Here is an 18,348-nt window from a genome sequence, read left to right as displayed (position 1 = left end):
ACTTGAAACCCTTTGTCTAAAGAAAAATTAAAATGGTGATGTGTTCGACTTCAGTCCAGATGCACATTTTACAATATCAGTGAGCTAAGAATCCAAGCATGTCTAAAAAGCACAAAAACACAGCATTCATGAGAGCACCACAGACAGAAGCAACCTCTGAATTAACCCCTGAGTCTATCAAATATTGCGTAAATTGATTATGGAAGTGCATGTTACACTGACACTACAGTTTATGTCCAAATATAGTAAATGTATCATTTATTGGACATACTAGACGGAGGAAGGGAGTAGGGCATCAGACCAGGGCTTGGGGGAGTGTGTAGTTTGCCCCCACCTCCAACAAGTTTAGTGTTGATATGGTGTAATCTCAGGATCTAGACGGCTTATACTAATTTCAACCCGCCCACTTCGCTCAGTAGGTAGAACGTCGCTCTACGGACCGCGGGGTCGTGAGTTCGATCATTGGGTGGGGCGCATGTTCTCCGTGACTATTTGATAAACGACATTGTGTCTGAAATCATTAGTCCTCCACCTCTGATTCATGTGGGGAAGTTGGCAGTTACTTGCAGAGAACAGGTTTGTACTGGTACAGAATCCAGGAACACTGGTTAAGTTAACTTCCCGCCGTTACATGACTGAAATACTGTTGAAAAACGGTGTTAAACCCAAAACAAACAAACAAATTATACTAATTTCATCTGTGGATATATTTAATTTTATTCATCTTATTTATGATAAGTTTGAAACATACTTCCAGACTCATATTTGTGTCCTCCCTGATCCCCATGATAAAAGGACCCCCGTCCTCCTTGTTGTAATGGCTTCTATGTGGGTATGTATGTATGTAATTACATTGTAATATACTACATATTTATACATACATGTAATTGTTAGGTTTTATTAATATATTTTAGCTCGATTGTGAAGAAAGCTTGTAACTAAATTATTGTTCAAGTAAGGTCAAAAGTTCAAAACTATGTATTTTAAATAATTTTAACTCTAAATATTATGCTAGCGGCAACTGCAGTGGCAACTGAATTTGCCTCTGCTACCATTAAAGAACAAGATCGTGATCTACACTGTTTGCAATTCAGTTAGTAAGTTTTCAATTAATACCCCTATAAACTATAAATGGTACTGTCAAAATTGAAAGATGGGCAAGTTTATATTGTAGAAACAAGGTACATAGTAAGAGTTAAAGCTTCAAAAGCTAAAAAAAATAATAAGAAATCATGATCATTAATATTCTACAGTTGAATATAGAAAAAAATGTATTTTGTGTTGGCTAAATTCAAAACATACTTTTAATTATCATTGTTACTTATTTTTACTTTTTTTGTTCTAAAAACATGAAAAGCCGGTTTTTATTGTAAAAGCATAAAAATGTTTGAGGTCAGAATGTTTAAATTAATGCCGACCAGGAGACTCAAGAACACCAAATTCATTTCATTCCCGTCTGACGTTATACATGTAATAAGACATTATAAGACATGTATATCCTTCTTATTATGCCTATTCAAATGTCAGGCTGGTCTGGATCCATAATGGTCGCAAAGCCACTATGTTGGTTTTTTTTTCATGGCGCGGCTCATATTTTGTTTCCTTTTCATAAAATGTTACTAATTGTTATCAATATATATTTTGTTACAGAGACTCTACATATTGTAATTAAAAACTATAACTTTTTAGGGCCTTTGATTGTTAGCAATGTTTTACCTATATTTGACATTAAAAAAAAACTGAAATTAAAATATAACAGAATTTAGAATGATAATTTAAATTTATACTTTAATTTTGACACCCTATTTTTAAGCAGCAAAATCATTTATTAGCAATAACTGTATATACAAAAGCAATCTTCAAATAAAGAAATCATGAGATAATTGTTGCTATACTGATGTATAAATTATGTCCATAGGTCTTCTTTAATATTGTTTAGCTTCGGCTGTGTGCTTGTAATTCTTATCAGCCCAACTCTATCCCTCAGATTGCTGACCACCAGCTGACTGTCAGGGTATATTAGATCAAAGGGTCTGTAGAGTAATTATAACTGTATTCCTGCTGAGGTGTTACTGCTCAGAGCTGAGCAGTTTCTTGTCAAGATTCCTTAGACTGGAATCAATTGTATCCAGCATGGTAAGGGTTAACATAAATATCTCTGCCATAAAATCCTCTCAGATAGCACATTCTGATTTTTTTTTACAGTATCTCTTATCAATGACTCTTACTGTAAGACTGTTGAGTTTAGCCTAGAGAGAAAATGGTTTTCTTAGAAATCATCAGTGTCATTATGAAGAACGAAATAAACTTTATTATGGACTACTTCATCTCAACAGACTTTGTAAGTCTACTTGTAGCTATGCCACTTGTGAAAATATTGCATCAGATGTTTACTAGGTAAACAATATTTCGATTCCTTTTCTTAGAAAAAAAAAAGAAAAAACAATGGGATACCACACCCCACCAAAAAGTTGGTCCTTCTTACACTGCCAAAACAAAATCACCATTCATGTACATATAAGATCAATTGGACAACTTGCATTCCAAGAATTTGAGTAAAAAGAGAGGAAAAATCAGTAAGCTGAAAAGGAGGAAGATTTTTATTTTCTTTAAGAGTTACAGAATGCCATCCAAGTGGGGATTTTGTTAGGAGGGGGGTGGGGAATTCTGACACGGTACCACTCTTACCTGGTGTGTCAAACTCTGGTTCCACTCTTATTCCACGTAAGCGTGCGTACTCTATAATATCTGCCACATCCTCTGGCATGTACACAAATGTAGGATGGAAAGCTCCCTGCAAAAGTAACAAAACATATTTTGAAGCACGTCATATCTTAAAACATAAGAAAGTATAGAAATTAATCTATTTAAAAGCATGAATAAACAGTTCTGCAGTGAGTAAATGACCTCATAAACAATCTTTGTTAACTATTTTCTTAAAATTAAAGCACCCTCTCTCTTTCAATATAGATCTTATCTTAATTTTTTTCCATGCAAAGAATTTCTGTTGATGACTTTTACATAAGATCAATCTCTTTAAAGTAATAAAAAAATATGATATATTTCATAACACAAAAACTGAAGCTAGAGCTATCAGTGAACAGTACCATTTATTATTTAAAGGGATGTTCGCAGAAATTTTACTGACTGAATAGCGAACAGTGCAGACCATGAATAGCCTGCTGATCTTTGTCTGCACTGGTCGCAGATGTAGAATCACTTTCTGCCAGCAGGCTAAAGGTTAACTTGATATAGTACATTTTTATGCTAACAAGTTCAGTCAAAAGTGCCAAATTTTAATAAGTTTGGACCAAACCCCTTGAAAACTGTTATAAGGAGTTCTTGTATAGCAAAATGTAGCATTCTGTCAATTTTTAAATGGCCAAACTCCTAAATAAATGTTTTGACCTGTTGTCTTTCATACTGATACATTCTTGAAAGTCTGGACTAGATCTGTTACAAAAAACTGGAGTTATCCAGACAAGCCATTTTTTAGTATTTTGCAAACAGATTGACGGACAAAGCAGCAATTATTATGGTCCTCTATCCCCACAAGTTTCTGAGGGCACATAAAAGTTTGGCTACAGACAGTCTGTGTTCATTTTATACTTAAATGCATTACTAATGTAACTTTAGGATAGAACAAAAAAATTTCAAAAGTAAAGTCCTAATAATTATTCATCCTTACAAACTACATAATTATGTCAATTTCACAGTCCAGCAACATTACTGATAATAAAGGCAAAAGATATATCATTTATTTAAATGCGGCCTTAAAAAGACACTGAATTAACAGTGTACAGAAAGTTAAACAAAATTAATTATGTAGGATTAACATATGGCCGCAATAAAAAATGTCTTAAAAAGAGAAAGTTTATACAACATAAACGAAACTGAATACCACAGTACAAATATAAAACTCGACTAACATTTTAAATATAGCGGTCCAAAATTAATATATGATTTCTTTCTGAAGAAACATCAAAATATCCCTAATTATGTATACAGATCGCTTTACTGGTGTCAACTAGAAATGTGTCCATGGGACACAGATGCCCCCACTACATGACATTAAAATGACAATTTTTTCCCAGGTCAGGAGCCATAACTCCTACAATACTGAATGAATCCGGACGCGAAACCCCAGGTGCACAACTGCACATGCTGACCAACATTCCTGTAACCTTTGGTGACTCTAGGTCAAATACTTTTGGAGCTACACACAGCACAACATTAAAATGACCAATTTTTAACTAAGTCAGGGGCCATAACTCCTACACGAATGAATGAATCCGGATGCGAAACCTCAGGTGCACAACTGCACATGCTGACCATCATTCCTGTAAACTTTGGCGACTCTAGGTCAAATACTTTTGGAGCTACCATGAGTTTAACTAAGTCAGGGGCTATAACTCCTACAAGACTGAATGAATCCGGACGCGAAACCCCAGGTGCACAACTGCATATGCTGACCAACATTCCTGTAAACATTGGTGACTCTAGGTCAAATACTTTTGGAGCTATGCACGACACAACATTAAAATGACCAATTTTTTACTAAGTCAGTGGCCATAACTCCTATAAGACTGGATGAATCCGGACGCGAAACCCTAGGTGCACAACTACACATGCTGACCAACATTCCTGTAAAGTTTTGTGACTCTAAGTCATATACTTTTGGAGCTAGGCACGACACAACACTAAAATGACCAATTTTTACAAAGTCAGGGGCCATAACTTCTACATGACTGAATGAATCAAAACGCGAAACCCCAGGTGCGCAACTACACTTGCTGACCAACATTCCTGTAAAGTTTTGTGACTCTACGTCAAATACTTTTGGAGCTAGGCACGACACAACATTCTCGGAAGGACGGACGGACGGACGGACGGACAAGGGCAAATCTATATGCTCCACCCGAAGTGGGGGCATAAAAAAGTATCAATAAATTTTAAGTCTGTACTGGTTTTTTTATTGCACACATTTTTTTTGTGGAACATATCATTAAGCATTTTGTACAGGATGCTGAAAGCTAGCATCAGCATTGCAAACAGAATAATGTAAGCATTTATAAGGTACTTACTCTGGCATTAAGTATGGGTCAAATTTCCTAGAACATGCTCTAGCCCTAAAGTTAGCATGATTATGCTTGCCAGGTAACATATTTAAGGAAATAGAGGAGGATACTTACATCAACATAGTACTATGGTGGCAATCAGCAACACTTGGTTTAGTTTTCATATTACAGATACAATTTTTCAAAGCATTATTAACAAAGATACACATCTGCACTTAGGTCAGCATCTAAACATACCTTTTCATTATGGTTGGCATCAACATAACTAAGGAACATACCTTCGCTTAAATTAAGGTTTGTTTCAACATAACTAAGGTTTATGCCCTCACACTGTGGATGGCATCAAAGATAATACCATAGCACTAAGGCTGGTTTCGACATAACTAAGGTTTATGCCCTCAGACTGTGGATGGCATCAACATAAGTAAGGATAATACCATAGCGATAATACCTTCACACTAATAAAAGTTAGGATAAGCATTACTAGTGAACATTCCTTTGAACTAAGGCCATGATAAGCATTAATAGTGAACACACTTCTGACATAGGCCAGGATAAGTATTACTTGTGAATATTCCTTTGAACTAAGGCCACGGTGGCGATACCCTGGGTATGCAGGGGTGCAAAATGGCGGCGGAATCTCTCGATTCAGGTTACATTTTTCATTATTACTCTCTTAATACTTAACAAATTTTAACGAAATAAAGACGAGTGCCCGCTCATAAGAATGCTACATCCTCGGCTATAAAGCTAGGGCTCCTGGGTTTCGTAGTTTTTGTGAAAAGTGCAACGGGGCATTCTGACGGAAAAAATGCAACTGCTATGTAGGGGGGCATTTTTCTGAAAATGACTAAGTCAGCTATCCCCGTGTGTTTCGAAAAACAGCTTGTGGGGCGGAACCGGGCTTGACATATTCCAAAGCTGTTGTAGATTTTTAGCGGGTGAAATCGCCAGTTTTCGGCAATTCCAGGTGATTGAAAGGAAATGCTATGTGGGGGAGGTGTTTTCATTATGTTATGTGGGGGTGCTTTTGACATGTGGGGGTGACTTAACTGGCTGCTTGGCTGCTACAGGCACGCAGTGATATGATCATTTGATACATAAAGTATATATAATATGGATAGAAATTATCTCAGTGAAAAAAACCTTTCCAAGGATTTTTTATTTTGAAGGTGGATATAAAGTAAACATATAAATGCCTTCTACGGACACATTAGGGTACATATATGTGGAACAAACTGTCAGCTCCGTCTGCTCAGATTCATACTTGTATTTTGATAATATTCCCTGTGTTTTTATCCCCGTATCCGTTAAATCGGGGACAATATCTTTGTTGGCCTCTATCTCTCTCTCTCTCTCTCTCTCTTAAAAATATGAACTCGGCATTCAAGATAACTTTTTCGAGGCCAAACACTTCTTTCTTTATTTCTTTATGAAATCCTTCCATATTCACACATCCCATTCATTGTACATGCTCATTACATTGGTAAATAAACATTTGACCTTGGTCTTCGTTTTGACATATTTACACGTCAAGCACATAGCTCTTTTTCCAGCCTCATATTTCAACGGGGGCATTGTGCTTCAAAAACACATCTTGTTTTTCTTACTTTTCTCATATACTTATAGCCAGTTAGCGTTCTTCATGTCCCACTAAATATTTTATTTTGTTTTCGGTCTTACGAGTGCCGTGGTAACAATGTTTCCTTATCTAATTTCCTGATTAACCGTTTTAACTTTGGAAAAAATGAAGAAGAACGTCTTTTCTTGCCTACCTAGTGGGGAAAGTAAACATTTATCCGAGCACGCGCCGGAGATAGATATTCCTGTCTTTCCCTAGGGAAAAACCTTGTCTAAAATAGCGTGCACTAAGGTGACGTCATATAGTACTGGTACCACTGTGACGTCATAAACTTTATAAATAATGTCAGGAAATACCCAAACCTATTTGTCTCCACTATTTATTTTGAACATGATAGGCAAGAAAAATGATCTAACATGTCTGCCTGTGTAAGACAGCTGTTTTCCCTACCGTCGGGACAACATGGATAAAAAACCTCGCTAATGCTCGGTTTTCCATTCCACACTGTCCCTTGGGTAGGGAAAACCCCGTCTTACACAGACAGGCATGTAAGATCCTTATATTCTTGCCTACCTAGCGGGGAAAGTATACATATATCCGAGCACACGCCGGTGATAGATATTCCTGTCTTTCCCTAGGGAAAAACCTTGTCTAAAATAGCGTGCACTAAGGTGACGTCACATAGTACTGGTACCATTGTGACGTCATAAACTTTATAAATAATGTCAGGAAATACCCAAACCTGTTTGTCTCCACGATCAATTTTGAACATGATAGGCAAGAAAAATGATCTAACATGTCTGCCTGTGTAAGACAGCTGTTTTCCCTACCCTCGGGACAGCATCGATAAAAAACCTCGCTAACGCTCGCTTTTCCATTCCACACTGTCCCTCGGGTAGGGAAAACCCCGTCTTACACAGGCAGGCATGTAAGATCCTTATAAGTATATTTGTTAATTATAACGTAAACAGAAATATATAGTGAAAGTCAAAATCATAGCGTGATATTTCAAACCGAATTGTTGTAAACTGTTCCGGACATAAATTTAGCCTGTGTATGTGAAAGAGTTTGGCCCATCAAACTTGATATTGTTCGTACTAGCAGTAAATTTAAACGGGCCAACATGGTTCTTGGAGTTGAAAAAAAAAAAGAATTGAAAGAATCTATTCAATAATATTATGTTTTACGAGCAATTCTTTTTAAAATAAGGAGGAAGATAGTGATATTGAAAATGTTTAAAATCGTTATTCAGATAACTGCTTTACCACTTAAAACCATAGAATATTTCAAGTTTCAACTGTCATGACTATATTTCAGTACAATGCGACTTCTAATGCCACCTTTAATTCTTTTTTTTCAAATTTCTTTAAAAGAGTTTTTATGAAAGTTAGCATCGCTGTTCCTGGTTGTGGAGATGCAGACGATCAACTGATATAAACCCTGGCCGCAAAATTCTCAAAAAATCCAACTGCGGCAACGTAGATATAATATGTTTTTAGTAATATACGTCGGGGTTAGTCTTATTGAAACAGCATTTGAATTTCAAATTAAATTTTACTATTCTCACATGACATTTGCACCGGTGGTAAAGGAGATCGTAAAGCGTTCCGCCCCACAAGCCGTTTTTTAAAACACACGGGGATAGCTGACTTAGTCATTTTCAGAAAAATGCCCCCCTACATAGCAGTTGCATTTTTTCCGTCAGAATGCGCCGTTGCTCTTTTCACAAAAACTACGAAACCCAGGAGCCCTAGCTTTATAGCCGAGGGTGTAGTATTCTTATGAGCGGGCACTCGTCTTTATTTCATTAAAATTGGTTAAGTATTAAGAGTGTAATAATGAAAAATGTTACCTGAATCGAGAGATTCCGCCGCCATTTTGCACCCCTGCATACCCAGGGTATCGCCACCGTGTAAGGCCATGATAAGCATTACTAGTGAACACACTTTTGACCTAGGCTAGGATAAGCATTACTTGTGAACAAACCTTTGTACTAAAGCCAGAATAAGCACTACTTGTGAAAATACCTTTGTACTAAGGCCAGGATAAGCATTACTAGTGAACATTCCTTTGAATTAATGCCAGGATAAGCATTACTAGTGAACATTCCTTTGAACTAAGACCAGGATAAGCATTACTAGTGAACATTTCTTTGAACTAAGACCACCAGGATAAACATTACTTGTGAACATACCTTTGAACTAAGACCAGGATAAGCATTACTAGTGAACATTCCTTTGAACTAAGACCAGGATAAGCATTACTAGTGAACATTCCTTTGAACTAAGACCAGGATAAACATTACTTGTGAACATACCTGTGCACTAAGGCCAGGATAAGCATTACTTGTGCACATTCGTTTGAACTAAGACCAGGATAAGCATTACTTGTGAACATACCTTTGAACTAAGGCCAGGATAAGCATTACTTGTGAACATACCTTTGCACTAAGGCCAGGATAAGCATTATTTGTGCACATTCCTTTGAACTAAGACCAGGATAAGCATTACTTGTGAACATACCTTTGCACTAAGACCAGGATAAGCATTACTTGTGAACATACCTTTGAACTAAGACCAGGATAAGCATTACTTGTGAACATACCTTTGAACTAAGACCAGGATAAGCATTACTTGTGAACATACCTTTGCACTAAGGCCAGGATAAGCATTATTTGTGCACATTCCTTTGAACTAAGACCAGGATAAGCATTACTTGTGAACATACCCTTGAATAAGACCAGATAGCATTACTGTGAACATACCTTGCACTAAGGCCAGGATAAGCATTACTTGTGCACATTCCTTTGAACTAAGACCAGGATAAGCATTACTAGTGAACATTCCTTTGAACTAAGACCAGGATAAGCATTACTAGTGAACATTCCTTTGAACTAAGGCAAGGATAACAGGATAATCATTACTAAGATACATTCCTTGGCACTGAAGTCAGGATAGTGAACAGATTTTTTCACTATGGTCAAGATAAGCATAACTAGTGAACAAGCTTTGTTTCAAATAAGGCCAGGTTAAGCATTACTAAGGTACATTCCTTTGCACGTAGGACATGCCAATCGTAACTGAGGTACATACCTTTGCACTAAGGTCGGGATAAGCATTACTGTAGAATGGGAAAGATTGATCATCAACTATATGCCAGTGTAGAACATTCATCTTATTCTGTGCCATACCTTCCTGTAAATACACAAATAATAACATGCAAATATCCATGGAAACAATGTCAGTATATATCAATGAGAAGTCAATATTACTTGTTACTACAATATAATATAGCAGGTTTTAATTCTTTTTTAAGTATTTAGTAGCCAGGTCAAAACCAGGAAGACCCAAGGTGCCCTTCTGTGCATTATTTCATCATAGGATGACAACTGGGTAGAACCACCGACCTTCCGTAAGCAAACTGGATGGTTTCCTCACATGAAGAATTCAATGCCCCGAATGAGGCTTTAACCCAAATCAGTGTGGGGAAAGAGATTTGAAGTCAGCGACCATAACCGCTCAGCTAAGGAGGCCCCTAAGTAACTTACTGAGCTAACTCATCTCACTACCTTAGTAACCTTACTGAGTTGACCTATCTGACTACCTCAGTAACTTAATGAGATAACCTAGCTCACTACCTTAGAAACCTTACTGAGTTGACCTATCTGACTACCTCAGTGACTTAATGAGATAACCTAGCTCACTACCTTAGAAACCTTACTGAGTTGACCTATCTGACTACCTCAGTGACTTAATGAGATAACCTAGCTCACTACCTTAGTAACCTTACTGAGTTGACCTATCTGACTACCTCAGTAACTTAATGAGATAACCTAGCTCACTACCTTAGTAACCTTACTGAGTTGACCTATCTGACTATCTCAGTGACTTAATGAGCTAACCCAGCTCACTACCTTAGTAACCTTACTGAACTGACCTATCTGACTACCTCAGTGACTTAATGAGTTAACCTAGCTGACTACCCTAGGTACCTACTGAGCTACTCTAGCTAACTACCGTAGTAAACTTATTGAGCTAATCTAGCTGACTACCTTACTAACTTACTGAGCTAACCTAGTCAGCTACCTTACTAGTAACCTACTAAGCTAACCAAAGTTTATAAGCAGCAATTTAGCAAACCTTTTAAAATTACTGACAACACAATTTATTTATATCTACTAAAACATTTTATAATGATCTTTTACAGCTTTACAATAAAGCTGCTTGTTAGGCATTTTGCTGTTGGCACTTCTATGATTCATTAATATACCAAGCAGAAAAAGGACTGAAATGATATCTGTCTCAAACAACCAAATGGTGTATCACAATGGCACAAATGACTTAGATAATTAATTTTTCCTCCAGAAATTATCGCCTCCTTTTGTGGCTATCATACAAATATATCATTATAACTGAGTTTTTGTAAAAGAGAATTTCCTTTCTAGTCTGGTCTGGCAATTTCCATAATATAATGAAACTGTGGAATTACTCAATTACTGTATCTCCTAGTGCTGTAAAATCAATTAATTTGGTTGTAATAGAATTTCATGCTTTGCACCAAAATGGGTATTTCCTTCTGAATTTCAAAATTAAATGACAGAACAACTGGGTATTCATTGGCACTGTGGGATGTATAGTTTCAAGGATGGCCATATACTGGAGTGAGCATTGCAGTGTTAAGCACATTGGATTACAATGCCAGTGATCCAGGTTCCATTCCCGGTTGCAGCTGGCAATGATTTACTTAAACTGGTGCTGTTTCTAGAACTATCAGCCCTTTCTAGATGATGGCGAGGTAAATGTGACAGCTGCCATGGGCTCGACTGGAAATAATTTGTTCCATCCTTCAGCTTTAGCTTTTCATACAACCAAGAAATTAGTCCCCCATAAATATAAATGACTTTACAATAGCATAGCAGATTTCCTAAATATATTTACAATATTGAAAGCTATCCTTGAAAATAAGACACTGACAAAATTTTGAGCTGCACCATGAGAAAACCAACATAGTGCATTTGCGACCAGCATGGATACAGACCAGCCTGCGCATCTGCGCAGTCTGGTCAGGATCCATACTGTTCGCTAAAGGTTTCTCTAATTGCAATTATTGGTGCTGAAAGCGAACAGTATTGATCCTGACTAGACTGCACAGATGCACAGCTGGTCTGGATCCATGCTGATTGCAAATGCACTATGTTGATTTTCTCATGGTGCGGCTCAAATTGGAAGAGAAGGACCAAGACAATAAAACATCTATAAAATGCCACACTCAATCTTCTGAAATATTCAAAAATAAATTTGCTGTTATTATTATTACTATTATCAAAAATGACATTAAAACTGACTGATAAATCTGGGAAAATGACAAACATGTCATCTCAGAAACAGCAAGTATATTAAATTGTGAAACATTATGACACACTCCTTACAGAACAAAAACTGGTTTAATCCAGAATATATGTGTTAACCTTTAGCCTATTTTGCCTTTGTGACCAGTGCAGACCAAGATCAGCTAGGCCTGCACAGATCATGGTCTGCAGTGTTCGCTATTCACGCAGTAAATTTTCAGTGAACTGTCCCCTTTCAATTATAAGTGGTACTGCCAAAACTGAATAATGGACCAGTCCGACATTTTTAGGAATTCTCTTTGATTTTTCATATTTTTCTAGGAATTTTGGCTTAATTGAAAAACAAGAGGGCCATGAAGGCCCTGTATCGCTCACCTGACCTTTTGACATAAAGATCATCAAGATTAACATTCTGACCAAGTTTCATTAAGATATGGTCATAAATGTGGCCTCTAAAGTGTTAACTAGTTTTTTCCTTTGATTTGACCTGGTGACCTAGTTTTTGACCCCACATGACCCAGATTGGAACTTGACCTAAAGATCATTAAGATTAACATTCTGACTAAGTTTCATGAAGATACAGTCATAAATGTGGCCTCTAGAGTGTTAACAAACTTTCCTTCGATTTGACCTAGTGACCTAGTTTGTGACCCCCACCTGACCCAGATTTGAACCTGACCTATAGATCATCAAGATCAACATTCTGACCAAGTTTCATTAAGATATGGTCATAAATGTGGCCTCTACAGTGTTAACTAGCTTTTGCTTTGACTTGACCTGTTGACCTAGTTTTGATCCTGCATGACCCAGATTCAAACTGGATCTTGAGACCATCAAGATTAACATTCTGACCAAGATTCATGAAGATACAGTCATAAATGTGGCCTCTACAGTGTAAACAAGTTTTTCCTTTGATCTGACCTGGTGACCTAATTTTTGACCCCAGATGACCCGATATCAAACTCGTCCAAGATTTTATTGAGGGTAACACTCTGACTAAGTTTCATTAAGAGTTGGCCAAAATTGTGACCTCTAGAGTGTTAACAAGCTTTTTGTTTGATTTGACCTGGTGACCTAGTTTTTGATCCCAGATGACCAAATATCAAACTCGTCCAAGATTTTATTGAGAGTAACATTCTGACCAAGTTTCATTAAGATTAGGCCAAAATTGTGACCTCTAGAGTGTTAACAGTCAAATTGTTGACGACGGACGGACGACGGACACAGGGCTTTGTGCTCAGGTGAGCTAAAATAAGAAAAAGTAAGAATTTTATGGAGACTGGACAGCCTGGGACATGTGTTAAAATAATATAAATTAATACCAAGGAGGGCATTTTAGACCATGTGTTCATAATTATGGTGTATATTCTCTGAAAACAATGTTGCTGTAAGCTATAGAAACTGATCAACATCATGCATACTGGATACAAGGAATTCTTGAAATTGCAATCAAACAATCACACAATCTTAAATTTTCTTTATTTCATAAAGAAGCCTTAGATAGACAGGTACAATCACATCAGACTTTGGCTTGACAGATACACTGTTGTTTATGTGTTTTAAGCAATCATATTTCACTAACTCTGGCAGATCAATTGTACTCTTTCAAGTTTGAAATCTTCCAGAACATTATTCATTCAATACTTAAATCCAGAGAGAATTGGAACAGAAATCGACATTTCCCCTCAATAAAAAAAAAATCTGAACTGCTGCTGAATAAATACCATGAATCAGTTTTATTCACAAAAAGAAAAGAGTACCGCAAACATGTGCGGTCCACATTTTTTGTACATTGTTATAGGCTGTCAAACTTACCTTTCTGTTTTCTTGTTTGTACATTTGGCCACATAGATATAGATTACTGACACATATTTAATCTATTTTTATATTGAAACTGTTAATTCAGGTCTCATGAACATTCAGTTGTTCTTTAAGTAAATATCATTGGATCATGCACGGGCAATATTGTCAAATTATATCTTTTTTTATAATAAAATTACTCAACGGTCACTTCATTTACGAATACTGCCGATTACTTGTTTTGTTCAGTCGCTAAGTGCCATGACCAATGATATAACATTCATATTTCTTCCATGGTAAGTAAACTATAAATACTCAATGTCACGAGTCTTGGAAGGAGCTTGGATGCTGAACTAGGTGTGTTTCACACATTTTGTGTCTTATTGCATTTTTAGAAATATGGATTAATACAATTATTTATCTATCTAATTTTCTTTTGTAAATACATAGCTTAGTAACATACATTAAATAAAGTCATTAATTTTTACTCCATAGATACGCATTTTAACGCATCTATGCATTACTCCATAGATACTCCTTTTAACGCATCTATGCATTACTCCATAGATACGCATTTTATCGCATTCTACTACACTGATAGTTTAAATGCAAAATACCAATAAAATATATTGGCAATGAAGCCCACAAAAGCATATTTGTGAAGTTTAAACTGTTAATAAAAGATCAGTTTCAGAAAATCTTGTGGTTATAATTGTAATTTATTGGTAATTATCACTTTTAATTCAGGTGGCATTTTCTGAAAATCACACTGACTTTATATATATTAGGACAGCTATTGATGGATGGAAAAGTACATAGGTGACCCAAAAACAAGTTATTATTTGCATTCTATCATTCAACTATGGCAAATTATGTAAAAATGAGACATAAGATTGGTGTAATAAAAGGTGTGGTTACCATAACAACCATTAAAATCCATAGATCACTTGTCAACATATGGAATTTATGCTAATTGACCTGGACCCCTTGGAAGTGTGTTTATTGTGCACAGCGGTCAAAACAAAGCAATTAGGGTGTTGTTTGCATCATTATTTATGATGTGGATCAACAAATTTTATAGAAAGTGTCTTTGATCAGTGCTTCTTATCAAAACATTATGTAATTAATTAATTTTATGATCTATGAAGTTCTGTAAGTTTGGTAGGGGTGTAGATTTTAATGATTATAATTAAATGGGTTTGCTTATTTCGAAAATCACTTCATACAGACCTTTCTAGTCTTTCATTTACCTTCAATTAATAAAATTGTGCATTTGTAACAGTAAAAATATTTCTTTTCTGTTGTATCACATGCATAAAACAGCTAAATTATAATAATATTCTAAAGTCTTAAGTTTGTAGCTTTCTATTGTGAAAAATATTTATCACAAAATTATGAAAATTATACCATCAGAAAGGAAATTTAATTCTAAAAATAAATTATGTTGGATGCTAAATGGTTAAAACAAGTATTCATAAACTAATTTTGATCTGAGTAACACAGGTATAAATTTTGCATTTTTCTCCAATAACCTGTATGGAGATAGTGTACAGATAATGCTACTGAGTGTATTGGGTATCAATAATCAATACTATAGGAGAGATCGTGTTTGTAAACAAATCCATTGTATTTTCTATTTTTAGAACTGATAAGACAAAGACCGTGTGGGCAGACGCCGAGCCTCCATGTTTTTTTGTAAACAGTGATGTTTTTCTAACGGCTTAAACTTTCTTAAAACACAAATAATATCAATAATTTTTTCATCAATGGAAAGTGTATGAAACAAGCAATTTATTGATTACTTTTGATTATAATTTCGAAATTAAATGGATTAATTATGAAAGCTTAACTTACAGTGTTTTTTCTAAAAGTTTGGAGGATCGCTACGCCGCTATTAAAATCTTATGTCATTTAAAACGGTTATTCATTTTAAAAAGGTATTTAAATGGGAAAATATGAAAATCGTAAGCATTTCAAAACTTTTTGAATTTTTAAAATCCATAAATGAGCAAAAAAGTTATTAAAAATTAAAAATTCAGATCCCATACACAAACGATGTAAAAACATTTGTTTTACCCACCACCAGATAAACAGGTATTTATGCGTGACGTCATGGCGATCTCTCCTATTGTATCTGTATGGAGTAAAGGGTTATCAGTTTCGGTTTCTTTTTCTTTGTGAGTCACATGTCTATAGTCAATTCTAGGGAAGTCAGGCACAAGCCAAGTTTTCAACATATATCAGCACGTTACAACATATAGAAAATGTTTATCTTCGCCCAAAAACGGCCTAACAACTGAAAGTCTCTAAACTGAGTAAATTCCAAGTTTTCTTTCAGCAAGAAAAAATGTTTTATCAAAAAACATGCAATACTTTATCATTTTTTAAGTATTGAAGAAAACATGTAGATATAAATGATTATGGGAATATGGGTATAGAGAACATTCCATTTTTATCCAATTTTTTAAACATTAATAAATCTGAAATTCTTAATATGGTCGCAGCTTTTAATCACAACCACTAAAGGGACTATAAGTTTTGTCGAAATAGTTCTAATGTCCTTGACTGTGCTCGCTACTAAAAAAAAAAATATGGCTAAAATGCCTATTTTCTCTAAATTTTAAATCTGTGACTTCATTAGTAATCAGTGACATGTTTAGAACAAAATAATAATTCTCAATTTTCGAAACAAATTTAATTCAGTACAGAAGATAAGAATTTTGGTAGTAAACAATGTATAATTTTTTAAATTTACAATTTGAAAATTTTACAAATAGACACAGTAGGCCATATAAGGCTTAAGTGATCCTTGTCCCTTATATCCAAAAGATATTTACCTTTGTGATACACCTAGACTAAGCAAGCTAAAGGTCAAGGTCAGTGCAGCCTCTAGTACCCAAGTGAGCATAAGGCCAAGGAAACTTTGAGGCAAATCAAAATTCAATATCAAGGTCGGGACAGCCTTTTGCAAAGAGACAGAAAAGAAGATACTTCTGTCATTTCATGGCCTAATTCGGTTGTATATTTTGAAGACAAAGATTATGTATCTAAATTTGTTAATGTTGTTGGGTTTAACACCATTAATCTCAACTATATTTCTGTTATACACAGAGGGTCAGTGTTCCTGGATTCCCTACGAGCTAACATTAATGACAATTTCACTTGGAGTCACTATCGCCTTGAACAAATTGCCTTATTAAGTCAAACACAAAACCTCCTGGATTCCAATCTATGACCTCCTTTGGAAGTCTTGCATTCTACCTGTTCAGCAACCTGGGTAGAGCATGAACTTCTTGTAAAGTGCAGAAAGACAAAAACAAGGAATAAAAGAGTCTTAAAGAAAACTGAACTAAGATGATAAGTCATCTTATCCTATAAAAGGAGTGACTGTTTCATGCATAAGATATAAAACTTATAATACTAGATGACACATTTTCCCTGAAATTATTGATAATGCATTAATTAATCACAAATTTTCTGCTAAGTTCAGGAGCTTCAGACAGATAATTATCTACCATAATTACCTTGTCAGAAACTATTCTGGTACTTTAAGGTACATCTGGGTATGATTAATTTGTTAGAATTGTATTCTGGTACTTAGGGTGCCTTTGGCTATGATTAATAAGTAATCTTATCATAAAAACTGCCTTGTCTGACATAATAGATAAGAAAGGAGAAGAAAAGGACAGTGCGGGCTAATTAATTATTAACTTGGCAAGAGTAGGCTGTCCTGTAATACAATAACTGTGGAATATTTCCCTAGATAATTGTTCAATAATTACATAGGGTATTGACAGCAGTATACAATTAAAGTTGTCTTCTGGATCTACATAATTTGTTTATAGCTCCATAGTCTACTCTTGTCTACATCATGATATAACATCAGCATCTTTAAGTTTTAAGGGCTTGTTTTAAAGCACAACCATGTGGTTAGCTCTAAATTAAGGTAAAGCATGGAAGCAGGGGTCAAAGTTGCAATGAGTTTGATCCCAGGGAGAGGCGCATGTTCTCCATGACAACAAGCCAAACAGTAATGTGTCTGAAGTCATTTGTCCTTCACCTCTTAGATTCATATGGGAAAATTATCAGTTGCTTGTGAAGAACAGTTAGTTCTGGTATAATCCAGGAACATTTCTTTGGTTATGTGTGACAACTCTTGTGCAACAGAAATACCTTTGAAAAACAACTTTAAAACCTAAATCAAATCAAACGGGTAGTTAATTAAAATTAAAGCCATTTTTTTGAAAGTATATCTAATTTAAACTTCCAAAGTTTTGAGATTTCATTACAGTAATAAATTGACTGTGACTACTCCACATGGATCTAAACTGGACATATAAGAGCATTTGAGATTTCATACTTGTACAATATATGTATGAATTCATTCTTAAATATGTCTGTAAGCATCTAAGCAGTAAAATTCAAAATATAACAATTTTGACATAATTTAGCCCATGTAATATGAAGTGTAAAACGTGGGAACAACTAAATTTTATTTATTGGACAACTGTTAGCAGTTGGGATATCTGTATTACCAAAGG

The 18,348-nt window shown here is 35.4% G+C and overlaps 1 protein-coding gene across 7 annotated transcripts in view; it reads right to left on the bottom strand.

The window, feature by feature from the left end:
• The window catches only part of LOC123548818 (uncharacterized), a 166,952-nt gene that overhangs the window by 52,366 nt on the left and 96,238 nt on the right, over positions 1 to 18,348 (bottom strand). For all 7 annotated transcript variants that reach the window (XM_045336373.2, XM_045336380.2, XM_045336378.2 and 4 more), the window contains 2 exons: positions 9,753 to 9,854; positions 2,689 to 2,794 (listed from right to left, as the gene is read on the bottom strand). In XM_045336373.2, the coding sequence (XP_045192308.2) occupies positions 2,689 to 2,794; positions 9,753 to 9,854 (208 nt within the window). The remainder of the gene's footprint in view (positions 1 to 2,688; positions 2,795 to 9,752; positions 9,855 to 18,348) is intronic.

The sequence above is a fragment of the Mercenaria mercenaria genome, chromosome 6 (assembly GCF_021730395.1).
Source record: "Mercenaria mercenaria strain notata chromosome 6, MADL_Memer_1, whole genome shotgun sequence".
Lineage (NCBI taxonomy): Eukaryota > Metazoa > Mollusca > Bivalvia > Venerida > Veneridae > Mercenaria > Mercenaria mercenaria.
This window is presented reverse-complemented; position numbering and strand designations above follow the sequence as displayed.